A 13,998-nucleotide genomic window follows, 5' to 3' on the forward strand; every position below is an offset into this window, starting at 1 on the left:
CAGTGCTAAGAAGTGCTGAACGAAATGACAGGTGGGTGATTGCACACAGCAAGGACTGAGAATCTTAGAAGGACCACAGGAGGGAGATGCCTTGTTTTTGCCTCCTATGGAGTATGAAAACTCCATTAAAGTGATTTTTTTAACTAGGATCCAAGCCAAACCCATTCAATCATTTCTGCTAGGGAAAACACTGGCAGAAGTCCCCAAAAATATGCACTAGCAACCAGAATATCTATAGATCCCTGCAGGCAGAAGCACTGCAATGCCTTAGAAAACTTTCCACAGGCAGGGAGATTCTGATGGCACACCCACTACGCCCAATTCCAATAGTGGTCCCACTCCTCCCGGCCAAAGGGGATTTCCCAGGGGACCTCCTCTGCTCACTCCTCTCAGGACACATGACTTTGGGAACAAGGAAGTAAGGCTAAAAGATAGAAGCAGCAGAGGACAGAACTGAGTTTGCTTTTACTCTAGGAGATCACAATGAGAAACATCTTCACCTGGCAGGAATCGTGGCTACTGGGAGCAGGCACTGAGCTTGAAGCAGTTGTGTGAAACCAGGCTACTTGATACTTATTACTGTTAAAACCTCAAGACTTAGCCCACAGGGAAATGAGTTACAATGCTGTCTTGTCTAAGGGCTACTCACTTCTTTTTAAAGAGCTTGCGGAAGGAGCTGCGAAAGCCCCCTTTCTGGTCTTGCCTGGGGTTTTGATCGCTGAAAGATGTTTGTTCGCTTTCTCTTTCTTCCTTTGGACAGAATCTGGTGGCATCTTCTAAATGCATCTCCTGAAAAGACAAAAGAGGGTGTATTTTTACTCTTTTCCAAAATTAATATTGATCCTGACTATGGGACAATTTTTTTAACTTGTCACTTGCCTCTCCCACCCCAAAAGGCTAATGGTGGACTAAAGCAACTAAAACAAACCTAGGCTAATTAAGGAACCAGTAGCTGAAAAGTGGGTAATTTTCTGCTAAGTGTACAAGTATTTTCTATATATCAGGGCAAATAATCGAGTAGGGTTATGATATAACAATAATTAAAGATCAGGCGACAAAGGAAGATTAATTTCTTATTCTGGCAACAATACTGTCTTGCTGGAAAACCAATAGTAGTCCCCTCATATTTCTGGGTATGTTTCTCTTTGTACAAAATAAAAAAGTCTCTTGATTTTAATACTAGTTTAAACTCATGTTCCTAATTCTCCATTTTAGACATTAATGAGGGAAAGTGTTTTTGAGGTCAGATCTGTTTATAAATAAATGTCAACTAATATTTCCAACCTGCACACATACCTTTTACAATTCTTAATCCATGCTATTTACAGGATAAAGTTAAAATAAATTTAAAAATAAGACTCTATCTTTTGTGAACTCTCTAGTTTCTTTTTAAAAAGCAATTTAAAATAGCTGCTTAATTTTGAACCCAAAAAGAGAAGCCAAAGAGTCAAAACAAAAACCACCCTGAAACTTTCATGAATTGGATGGGTGACTGCTTGCTAATAGAAAAGCAGAGTGGGGATGAATTTTTTTCAGGAAACATATGTGTTTGACTTTGAGACCTTAACTCGGGGTTGTAGTAGAAGATCTAGAGATTCTCCGAGATTCTACTAAGATTCATAACTAAACCATGGAGATCAACATCTTGATGGCTTATTGATGTGTTTCTGAAAGTGTGGTCCTGGGGCTACAGGATCACCTGGGGCCTTTATTTAAATATAGACTCCTGAACCCTAAACCAGACAATCTGAATCAGAATCTCTGAAGTTAGGCCTAGATAATTGTTTTTGCACACTTAGATTTTGAAAACCAGCAGGTTAAGGTATGCTCCTGCCCACCTGCACTTAATGTTTATATGAATCACCTGGAAATCTTCCTAAAATGCAGATTGTGATTCAGTTGGTCACGTGTGGAGCCCAAGTTCTACATTTATAACAAGCTCCCAAGTAATATATCCACTACTAGCCCAAGGACCATATTTTGAGAAGTGTGCTTTTAGGGACTTTTCAGGAACTATATCTATTTATAGTTTCAGGAAAATCTTTCTGTAATCATGCTCTTGATAATATCTTGCATTTGTATAGCATTCCATACTTTACAAAGCATGTTCACAAACTTTATCTTATTTGGCCTTATCCTCACAACAACTCTGTGCCGTAAGTAAGGTACAGATTGTCTTATTTCACAGATGAGAAAACTGGAGGCACAGAGAAGCCAAATGAATTACCCAAAAGCACACAGCTATCTGGCAGCAGAGTCAGGACTCCACTAAAGCATACTGTCTTCTTTTTTGACTCTTAGAACACTGAAGACTAGGGTTTGGCAGGGGTGGAAGATACACAGAGTCTATTTGAGAAGATGGAACCCTAGGAACTTTGCACATCTCAGTAGGAAAGAGCTGATATCTTTAAAGATGGGGCTTTTGAAGGATTAATCTTTTGCAACTAAAACCCCCATCTAATTCCGATTAATGGTTTTTGCCTAGCAATTGTTGAGCTTCCAATTTTTCACACAACTAGGGAAAAAAGGAAATTTTTTATGAACATATGAAATAAAAGCATTCTTTGCAGTTTAGACTATACTAGTTATAAGGTTTTGTATGTATATCTCTGCCCCTCCCAAGTCACTCTGAATTGGCACTACTGTTTCTACTTCCCTTGTTAATGAACTTTTAAACTTTGACACAAGCCTAACTTGGATTTGTCTAAGAAATATTACCTAATATAATTTTATAAAGTTCAGAGTTGAAAATCAGAGGCAGAAGGAAATCTGAGGCTCCTGGGGAAACTCAGCAACCTTAGCTAGGCACACTAAGGCTTTTCTGCCCTTTCAGGAAGCAGACACAGACTTTGCTTTCTGGAGTCCAGGTGGGCTGCATGCTCCAAGGCTTTTCATGTTGCTCTGGCCTAATGTCCACCACTCCCATCTGGGACAGAATTCAAAAGGAAAAACTCGCCCTGCCTTTTTTGTAAAAGGCCCATGAGCCTTTTTTCATATTTCCCTGCCCGACTCTTCACTTAGCCAATTTCTAAGCAGCTTTTAAAATTGAATTCAGATGTTAAAGCTATCGAGGAGACTTCTCTAACTACCATCACCTTAGGAGGGTTTAAATACCGTCCCATGTGCTTCCACTGTTTATTATAATACTGCGTTTATGCGTCTCCTTCCTGGGCTAGGCCGGTGGCCTTGGAGGGCAGAGACTGGATGCCATTTATTTCTGAACCCTCAGCACTTGACACTGAGCCTGGTGTGAGGCAGGTGCTCAGTGTTTGCTGAAAACTGGATGAATGAAAGGAGTCTGTGATCTTCACTTTCTTCCCACTCACTTGGAAATAGGCACAGGTGGAATGCAGGACCCTCATTCCTGGGAGAAACCGTTTCTCACCTAGGCAAAGGATCCCTAGTGCTGGATGCAGGGGATACTTCATGCAGGTAAAGGCTGTCCTGGACTGTCATTTTCAAGATGTATCAGTCAATACAGAGCTGCCCTGTAAATCCTAACCACCACTTCTAAAATGTTGAACAGGAAGGATGGGGGCACAGGTCAAAGCTGCCCTGTTACTCTCTGTTTAATCAGAAATTGCCTTTGTTTCAATCCTGTGCAGAGAAATTATTTGCTCAGTAACTATTAGTCCTTTCATGGATGTGTATTTAAACACTTCTTTAAATCTCCCAAGGCTTGCAGACACCAAGGTTAGACATCAAAATACCAAACATCGTTATAGAGGCCAAAGGTGTCTGTGAGTCAATGCTTCCTTGACTATTTTGTGTTGTCCTTGTCCCACTGGAGTCTGCAAAGTAAGGTGATATCCTTTTCCAGGCAAAAGGAAAGCAAGCGGAAATGAACTTTGCAGTCAACTTTGTCCTCAGTGAGAGAGGGCAACTTGCCTCCTTCCTAGCTACAAACAAGGGTGCAGGTCGGGGAGTACAGCAGGCTGGCACCCAGGGCTTGATGTTTTGAGCAAGTAAACAAGGGGTGCATCTAACAGGCAGAGGAAGAAACAGGCCTGGGACTTGCCTGCAGTATTTTGCAAGTGAAGTGCATCTGCGAGATGCCACAGCTTAGGCAGGAAGGCAGAGAATACTTCTCACTCTGTAACTTGGCCGTGGGGGGGGGGGGGGGGGCGGACATTTTAAGCAAGTCTAAGAGGAGTCCTATTTTTTTTTGGCGTCACACATATATAGGTATGGCATGCCCCTGTGTCCTGGCACTGCAGAATGGGCGCTCACTCCTCCGAGGGCCCCTGATGGTCAAGCCTTTAACCCGGGCTCGCTCGCTCTCTCAGCATCCTCTCCCAGCCTGGCCTCTGCTCCCCTGCCTGGCCCGCCGGCTTCCCCTCCGCGCTAGGTGAGCCCAGGCTGCACCCTGGAGATCTAGGCCCGGGGCTGCCAGAGCTGTGGCTTTGGGGTCGGTTTTACTTTACCCTCCTTACTTCCAAATAGGTCTGCTTTTCGCTTTGGGACCTTTGTTGGGGAAAGAAGGTCCTGGGCGCGCCGCGGGCGGAGGCGGCCGCGCCGTGGGGCTGCGCGGCGCGCTCGGCCTTGAGCGGCGCGCGGCCGCCGCTGCTGCTGCGCGTGCTGTAGAGGCGCGGGGCCGCGCCGTCGGGCGGCGGCGCGCGCGGGAACTCCTTGAGCGAGCGGCTCAGCGGCTTGGCCTTGCCGTGCGCCTGCGCCTGCGCCGCCGCCTCCAGCTTGTAGGCGCCGCTGCTGCCGGCCGGCGACGTGGCGCTCTTGGGCAGCGGCTGCAGCGGGTGCTCGGGCCGCTCGGCCTCCATGGCGAAGCTGACGGGCCGCAGGAAGCAGATGTCCAGGCTGGACTCGGAAGAGGCGGGCGAGCAGTTCTCGAAGAGGGCCGGGGCCTGGAAGGGCTCCTCGTCGTAGGGCGCGGGCAGCGCGAAGATCTCGCCGCCGTACTCGAACTCCTCGTAGGCCGCGGGCACGTAGCCGCGGGCGTCGGGCAGGAGCTCGGCCGGGGTGCGCAGGGAGCGCTCCACGTTGCCCAGCTGCTCGGCCGGCGAGGGCTCGAAGTCCATCTCCGGGATGGCCTGCAGGGGCCCGGCGAGCGCCTTCACGTCCTGCTCGGCGGCACAGAACTGCGCCGGCGCCAGCAGGCTCTCGGGCCTTTCGTGCTTTCTGCCCTCCATCTCCCAGTCGCTGGGCTTGCCGGGCTGCATGCTCTCCATCAGGCTTGGCTGCTGTGGGCTCTTCTTCACGGGGGGCATCAGGTGTCTTTAAAGGGAAGACAGAATACAAAAGAGGCGTGCTTACGGTTTGTTAGGGCAGGCCTCGCGGGCGCGAGGCCCAGAGCACCGCACGACCTGCCGGCTCCCTCCTCTCCGTCCCTCCCAGGCGCCCACGGGTGTCACCTACCAAGCGCCACAGGCTCCTCGGATTAAGGAGCCCCCACGAGCCCTGGCCCCTCAGGTGGAGTGTGGAAATGACCGTCTGTGAAGGGGACGCCGGGAGTACCGGTCTGAGCGCAGAGGCGCTGTGTAGAGATGCTGGCAGGCCAAGGATGCTCATCGTCCCTCACGTGGAAGCGCTGACCCTCCCCACCACCAGTCAGGGCCCCAAGGCACCGCTTTCCTCTCTTCTCTCCGTGCCTTGTCCTGACAGAGTCATGTAAAATCATGGAAACAACTCTTGGTCCACTTGTGCCTCTTCGTGCTTAGGAACAAGTTCCCAGAGGAAGTAAGTGGAATACAGTCTTGATGGCCGCTGAATCTGAATGACGGTGTGTGCGGTTTACTGGACACTTTCCTATTCCGTATATTTGAAATTTTCATAATAAAAAAGTAAAAACATTCCTTGTGGCTATAAAGCATGCTGTATAAGTAAGTCGTCTCAAACTTCCATCCACAAAAACATTACCAGAATGAGAACGCTGTCACTCTGAATATCCCCAATATTATGGAAGGGTTTTTTTGTTTGTTTGTTTAATTATGGGTAAGGAATAATTAACATTGGATACTTGGATAGAATACCCATCAGATTGGATGTGATTTGTCAGTTCTGCTGGAATTAATTCCCAGATAGATGTGAGTGGACTACTACACACAGACCCATACTGGTTATTGTGCTAGTTTATTTATTCATACTTAATTCTACCACAAAAATGCATAAAGAATGCAGAGATGTATCTCTCTGGTGGTCTTAAAATGGAAATTAGGTCTCACATTTACAGAGGTGAAAAAATAGTAACATGAAATATTGATGACTCGAATTCTCTTTTAACTTGGAAGACTTGTTGCGTTTTTTCTGGCTATTTTCCCAACACAGAGTGTGATGGTAGCCATCTTGTTCAGTCTGGGTAAAATCTCTAGGGATTTCTTCTTCTTTGGCTCTATTTGTCTCACTTCAAAGAAGATAGTTTTATCACTGTTTTAAGAGCTGAAGTGATCCACGAACTGAAATTCCACTTCCTGCCTCCCATTCCCCACCCAGGAAAGGTATGTTTTCTGTGCGGAGTTCTCTCCCTACAGGACTTACAGGATTTTCTCTATAGTAAGAAAGTCATCCTGGGCTCTCTTTATAGAAAAGTTAATGCCTCTTAGGTGTTCAGAATGATTGTAAAATTTCTGCCTCCACATCTGCACTTCCATCTCTCGCCGATGAATGTTCTCAGTTTTAAGCAATAAGGACAGAAAGCAAACAGGACTTGTTTTGTGTTATTGATCACTTGCTCCTTCTAGTGACTGTAATCAGCATTCTAAAAACTGTAGCATTAAAAATTGAAGTAATCTCAACTGCTTACCTCTCACTTCATTGTAGTTTTAGAAAAGATAAGCAGCTTCTTTTATGATTTCCGAATTTTCCTTAATAAAACCCAAAGCAGAAATTATAGTATGAGGAATCAGTTTCATGAGAATTGTCTATATTTGGTAAATTGGGGATTTGGAATTTGGAATTTTGGTTTCCCTTATTCTTCCAGAAGTCCTGCTTTCAAAAGTGGCCAAGTTGACATCCTTCAGAGGTAAAGTGAGTTCTAGATGTGTAAATAGGGTCTTGGTGACCCTAAAGATCATCAAGAAGTTGGCCGAGTGAGAATCCAGCTTAGTGCATGAGAGGGTTGTGTGCAGAGACTTAGACTGTCAAATCCACCCACTGCCCAGAAGCTTTCAGAGAAACTGTCATAAGTGAAGAACAGAGCTCATGACGTCCCTTTCGGAAGAAGCCTCAAGGAGGAGTGGGAAGGGCCAAACAAGATTCTTTCTGCATCACCTCATCCTCAGAGCCCAGACCTGCTCTGACCCCTGACTGCTGGGATGTCTTTTTTTCCACTGTCCCTTTTGGAGATAGTAAGCGGGTCCCCACCCTTCTGAGGGGCAGTAAGATGCCTTCCCGCCGTCTTACGGCACTCCCTTCCACTCTGTCATTGTCCAGAACCAGAGACTCACGCTGTAGGTGGATGGTGGTTAGGTGTGGTAGTATTGCTGGGAGTAACCTCCAGCCTCTAGGCCTGCTCCTTAACATGAGTGCCTTTCTCTGATCCAAGCATTGGGTCAGCTGCTTGCCTGTCACATTCGGGCTTGATGGGGCAAGGGGGAGGAAGGAGTCCTCTAGGTCACACTCCTGGTATGGGCTGGCCTGCTACCTGTACAGACCGCCTGGGACCCAAGGGCATTGTCATGAACATTTTCACAGCAACAGGTGCTTACGTGACAGCAGGGCCAGAACTGGGAGTAGAAGGGTAGGGCTGCAGCATCTCTTCTGAGTGGATCCCACTGTCACGGACGGCCTCGGGGCCTACAGTGGGAGAAGCATCTTGCCCGGCATTTGCACACTGGGAAGCCAGCCCTTTGTACAGCTTCGCCATGGAGGACCTAATGGAATGGAGGTAATAAATTCTCAGGGTGTACAGTGGGAAAGCAGCTCTCTGAATACACACATTATACCAAGGAAGGTAAAGAGACAGTATTTCTCAGATGAAGCTCAGCTGTGAAGTTCTCGCTCTCTCCAGGACTCTCTACAAACCAGGTTGCTTACATACTAGAGTGCATGCTGGATGCTGGGTAGGAGTAGGGATACTGATTAATTGGCTGAATTGAGTTTGGGGGTAAGGGGAGTATGAGGAGATGTCATCCATTAGAGGAGCCCTGGCTTGGGGAATAGCATCTTTTTCTGGTGTAAAGCACCCACAGAAATGATTCTGTTTTCCTTACTGGGTTGGGATGAGGGTGAAAGAAATCCAGGTCACTAGGAAGCTTTGTTGTGAGTGGCTTCTGTTCCCTCTAAAGCCCAGATTTTCTTTAATCAGTCCTTCCTGTTTTTTCTTAGTGTGAAATCTGTTCAGCCACCACCCTCTTCCCTTATTTGTTTTATTTTTATCCGTAGCACTTATAACCATCTAACTTATTTATTAACTGGCTATGCAGGTCTAGAACGTAAGCTCCATGTGACAAAGATTTTTGTCTGTTTTGTTCTTTGCAGTATATTCAGTTTGCACAACAGTGCCTGATATACTATAGCTGCTCAATAAATACTTCTTGAATTAGTGAAAGAAATCACATTCTGGCCTTTAAATTGCAATTGTAAACTTTGCAAGTTTAGTGAAACAGTTATTTTTGAGGTGGTTAGCAACATGAGATAATAGAAGGTCTGCATAAGTATTAGAGTAAAAGTGCTTATTTTCCTAAAGTGATTTCCACCAGGTAGTGTCTCCCTCCTGTAGCCAGCCTGGCCACCTCTCTTCCCTCCCCTTCTGTCTTCTCTTCTGCCTCCATCACTGCATTTCAGCCACTTTACATACAGTGAGGTTACTTGTGACAGACATTCACATTGACTGGCTGTATCCCTCTTCTCAGAAACCTTTGATCAACCCTCTAGACTGCGCCATCAGAACCTTACTTCTTGAGCTTTTTCCGTTTCTGAATAAGCAAATCCTCATTGCACTGAAACAGCAGGGTGTAGTGTGAGATAAATACTCGCAGGCGCTGCACACACACCAGAAGTAGGTAATAGTCAGGGTGTTCCTGCTCTGTGAACTTCAGGACGTTCTGGATGGAGGGAAAAAGGAAGCAGCATTGCATAGTTAGAATGAAAAGTTGTTTTGTCTCATCTGTACCTTGCCTTGATCTGCTGTGAGAGTTTGGTTGCCATTTATTTAATCAAAACGATACGAACGGCCAATGTAATTACAAACTGAAAAGTCAAACTTGCTATTCTGTTTATCCATCACACCAAGGGAAGATAATAGTCACTGTTGCTTCTGTTTGAGTTGAGTTTGAACATAATTCCATCTGAAAGATTAGAAGGATCTACTAGTTAGATGTCTGAGGTAATAGAGCCCTTCTGATAATTACTGTCTGTAGGCAATGCCTTATAACCCAAAGGAGTCAGACCAATGGTAAGAATGTCAGGCATCAAGGCTGGAGGTGAGGGGATGTTTATGATCAAGCCTGGCCTGGTGGCCCCTCGTGTTACATTGCCTCCGTGCTGTAGTGGAACATGCATGCTGGTTGGATTTGGGAAAGCTCACAGTTATTGAGTGCTTCCTATTGCCAAGCATTAAGTCCTTTACATTATTTTCTCATTTAATTTTTACCACAACCTAGTTAGATAAGTACCATTACTACCTCCATTTAGCACATAAGGAAATCAAGGCACAGTGAAGTTAGGTAATCATCACTGGGTCACACAGCTAATGAGTAGCAGAGCCAAGATTTGAACTCAAGTCAGACAGTAGAATCTGGGCCCTTATTTACTTACTTACATCCTGCTTGCAAGACCTGGGTTTCAGGCCTATTTTTTCTCACCGACCAGGTGTCTTAACTTGGGCAAATTACTTCTTTGGCTCTCCATGCCCTTGTCTAAAAAAATGTGAATAACGATACCTATTTCATGGGATTGTTGAAAACATTAGAGAATTATTGTGAGAAAACGATTTTGAGATTTAAAGTCACATACAATTGAAAGTCTTTTTAATATTAATACAGGGCTGTTTCTACCGGAGACAAATCTCAAGCATTTCTGAGATGCTTTCTCTGAATTACTTAAGATCAGTCAGCAATTTAACCAGAACAGGTGGGTGGTGGGAAAAAAACAGTCTAGGGATGTTGATGAGTCTCTCTCCACTCTACTGCCTCCAAGATGCTACAAACCCTGTGGGAAAATGGTGTGAAGAAGTCAGCTCATCAGCTTCTCCATGCTTCTTCTGTGACACAAGACATAAGCAATGTATGGTAGACCCTTGGACCCAAGCCAAAAGAAAGCAGGATAGCAGGTAAGTGGGGAGGTTATATAGATATTTCTTCGATGCCCAGGGGTTAGGGGTGGGACTGGGGGGTACATTTAGATGGCTGTGGAACCAAGGTGGAAGGGACTGAATGGGTACCCAGGGTCTGGCAGGAGTTGCCATAGAAAGGTCCTGTATCAGCATAGGTGTGAATTGCTAGTAAATGAAGATAGAACTTCATTTCTGGCATCACAAGTCAAAAATTTCTAGAGAATGAGATTTTAGCTCATACCACAAGGTGGAGATGGGTAATCATAACAATATAAATCCTGTAAACACTTCTTAGAAATATTAATGATTCCTTGACCCTTTACAGTGTCTTTTCATTGGAAGCCAAAAACAGCTGTTTAGCATGAGAGTCAGTTTAGTGACTCGGCCAGCCCCACCTACCTGCAGATGTATCAGATATTCAGGGATGCGCTGGACTATGTGAAAAAAGAGTGTGTAGATGTCAGACTTAATCTCTTCGTCACCCTGAATGAAAGAAAGTTGGAGTCAGTCTTCAGTGTCCCTCCAGCTCTGGCTGCAAAACCCCAGAGTCAGTTCAACCAGAGTAGGAAGCGTTTACTCCCAGAGCATTTTCTTCACCTGTAGTGTCATGAAGCATTGATCTGTTTGGGGACATGCTCAAGGAGAAAATTCTCCTCTAGCAGGGAGCATGTCTTATACTTCTTTAGAATCCACCCAAGTTTCCAAACTACCTCCTCCTCCTCCCCATCCTCCAACACTGTCTTAGCACAGTAGGCACTCAGTAAATTATATCTGAGTTGACTGAATTCATTAAGCTTCTTCAGCAAGTAATCTTTACAGTGGTTTACTAATGGGCACTAAGGGTGGATTGGAACCTCATGAGAATGGGGCAGGGCGTAGGATTAGAGACTTGTTGGCTGGCCTGGCAACAGGAAACATGCTGGGCTTTCTCCATGTCCCTTCCCTTCCTTTCCCTTTCTCAAATGTTTGCTGAGTGCTAACATGTGGTAGGTATTATACTGGGTTGGAAGCAGTAGAGGGTTGAAGTAGAATGTTAATAGAGCCTCTCACCTCTTGTGAAACTTGATTAACTCTTAGCCTTAGAGCTTCTGATATGGTTCTTTTCTATTGACCCAAAATAACTAAAATTGTTTTATATTTATATGTGTTTATTGAGCACCTAATATATCACTACAATAGCAATGCTTAAAGCAACATGACTAGAGCCATTTTATAATCTTATAAACTGACAGATACTGGATGACATGAGTTTAGTATTCCGATTCATATTGTCTGAGCCTGTAAAACCCAAAACCCATCAAGGCTGCAAGCTGCAGCCTGAAGATCTCGGCTCAGAACACCTGTTTACTTTGTCTATACTTCCAATGGAATGGAACAGAAGGTCAGTAAGTCAGGGCAAAGACCAAAGCAACGGCACTCAGCCTTGAGTGGGCTCCTTCAACCCCAGGGAAGAGTGTCAGTGGCTCTGTTCAAGCCGTGCCCCAGCCTGGAGAACAAGCTTGGAGTGCACATGCTGTATTTCCTGGGCAGATGAGCGACATTGTATAGTTATAGGTACAAGGAAAGGACAGGGCACACGTGGAGTCAACTTACCTCCTTCAGAACAACCACATGAACCAAAGAGATGCATTCAGGCAGGTCCCTCAGGTAAGCAACATAATAATCCAAAAAATTATTCTTGAAAACAAACACAAAAAAGCATGGTAAGAACCTGGAGACAGGAATGATAACTAATATGTTTATTGAGTCATGCATATCAAAAGGAGTACTTTGCAGAGATTATTTTATCATTCATTTAATGTGTTTATTATTTCGTTTTTAAATTTTTTATTCACGTTTAAAAATTCTTTTTGGTTTAAAGGAAAATACCCCCATCGACTTGGAAACCAAAACTCAATAGCCCTGCTTAAAGGAGAGAAAGTGAAATGATAAACCAAAGCAGAGAGGCGGGGCCATGTATGTTGAACAAACATTTTTAAACTGTTAAATGATTAAAAAATGTGTATTTTGTTCTTTAATTACTTTTCATTTCAATCATCTACATCCAAATGAAGAACTTTGTCCAACTCACCTCATAGTGTCTAGACCAGAGATTCTCAACATTTTCCACTAATTGCATATTCACCTATGGAATATCCCCTCAGGAAAACAATTCTCACCTTTCAAAGTTATACCCCCATAGATAACAACAATTCTCATCTCAAGAAAGCACACTGAATACAAATGGGTAAAAGTGATGTTAGAGGGATAGCATTACATTCACTCTAATCTATACAAGTACACACTTTGCAAACTCTGTATTATTAATCACAGTTGAGAATCATTGATATACAGAGGTTAAAATCTAGCTTACAGACCAATTTTAATTAGCCCAACCAATATTTTTAAAATAAAATTTCACACAAAATTCTGGCTTCCCCACTTCTCTTAAAATATCAGAAGATCTGGCAACTCTAGTCCTTTTTTCCCACATAATAATTGGATAAAACTGAGTAGCTATTCTTTGTAGAAAAGCATATGTTCTCCACTTAAGCTCACTTCCCAGCAGTCCACATTGTATTACATTCAGCTCACTTCTACTCACTAATGTCATTGTCTGGCCCTGTAGGCATTTGAGTTTTCAACTTGTGGCCTAAATCATATTTTCTTTGAAGAGCATTATAGAGATTTAAAAACTCAGCATCCTTTTTCCAGGGAAGTGAAGACAAAAAAACATTCCAGACTAATAGCTGCCCATCACATTTGTAAAAATCTCTAAGAAATGATAGTGTGTGTGAAAGTATATCCATATATACAAACTCATTTATTTTATATGTAAGGATGGATATATATGTGCATGTATATATATTTATACACAAATACACACACACACATACACCCAACATACACATGTGTATTCAACGGGGGCAGTTACAGTACAGTGGAAAGTGATGAACTGGAAGTTAAAAGACTTGGATTCTAGTCACAGATCTACAAATATCTAGATAGCTGGGTGATTTCAGCCAAGTCTTTTAATTCCTCTGAACTTTATCTCATTATTTGTAGGACAAGGAGGTTAGACTAGATCTCAGGAGTTCCTCTAACTCTGAGAAACTCACTGATTGTAGATTCTCCATTAAGAGAAACAGACAAGGGAGAGAGATGCATGTAATTCAAGTACATAAAGGATTAAGAAAAAAAACTAACCTCATCATTTGTTAACTTAAGGAATAAATCCCCAAGGACTCCTTGGCGTGGCCACTTCAAGACCCTTTCCTGCAGAGCGTGAAGCAAATCCAAGTGCTGCTGGACAAGGTACCGTAAAGAGCCAGGGAAGAGGCTTAAAACAGAATAGAGACAGCATCACACACACCAGGTGTACAGAAGAAAAGGCTCTACAAGAATGTAGGGAGCAGGTCCCATGTTCCCCGTCATTCAAAATATTCTGAGCCACAGGTCTGCATTTAGGATTTAAAAAAAAGAAGTTTGTCATTGTCAACCTCACAGCAGATATCCTCAGTCTATAAAAAGACCCCTTGACTGACGGTTCTTACATCGGTAAATACAAATGGGGATTAACTAGTAAGGAGCACATCACTTGGCCTTTTTAAAGCTAAACTGGTACACCCTTATTTATGTGACAGTGGAAATTTTAAGGAAACTCTTTTTCAATGTTTTAAAGTTATTCCCACTTGATGTGCTATTCTAATTAATGTTGCAGATGGACAGCACTAAGGTGGCCCTTGGTCACTCTTAGCTACTGGGTAGGAGACTGTACTTAGGTAAGGAGGAAA

The 13,998-nt window shown here is 44.0% G+C and overlaps 1 protein-coding gene across 2 annotated transcripts in view; it reads right to left on the minus strand.

Annotated features, from left to right (window-relative positions):
* ARHGEF33 (Rho guanine nucleotide exchange factor 33) overlaps positions 1–13,998 on the minus strand; it is a 44,980-nt gene that overhangs the window by 6,401 nt on the left and 24,581 nt on the right. For both annotated transcript variants that reach the window (XM_057740695.1, XM_057740696.1), the window contains exons 9-15: positions 13,412–13,544; positions 11,819–11,902; positions 10,625–10,708; positions 8,848–8,996; positions 7,659–7,823; positions 4,425–5,229; positions 650–789 (exon numbers count right to left, since the gene is read on the minus strand). In XM_057740695.1, the coding sequence (XP_057596678.1) occupies positions 650–789; positions 4,425–5,229; positions 7,659–7,823; positions 8,848–8,996; positions 10,625–10,708; positions 11,819–11,902; positions 13,412–13,544 (1,560 nt within the window). The remainder of the gene's footprint in view (positions 1–649; positions 790–4,424; positions 5,230–7,658; positions 7,824–8,847; positions 8,997–10,624; positions 10,709–11,818; positions 11,903–13,411; positions 13,545–13,998) is intronic.

The sequence above is a fragment of the Hippopotamus amphibius genome, chromosome 7 (assembly GCF_030028045.1).
Source record: "Hippopotamus amphibius kiboko isolate mHipAmp2 chromosome 7, mHipAmp2.hap2, whole genome shotgun sequence".
Lineage (NCBI taxonomy): Eukaryota > Metazoa > Chordata > Mammalia > Artiodactyla > Hippopotamidae > Hippopotamus > Hippopotamus amphibius.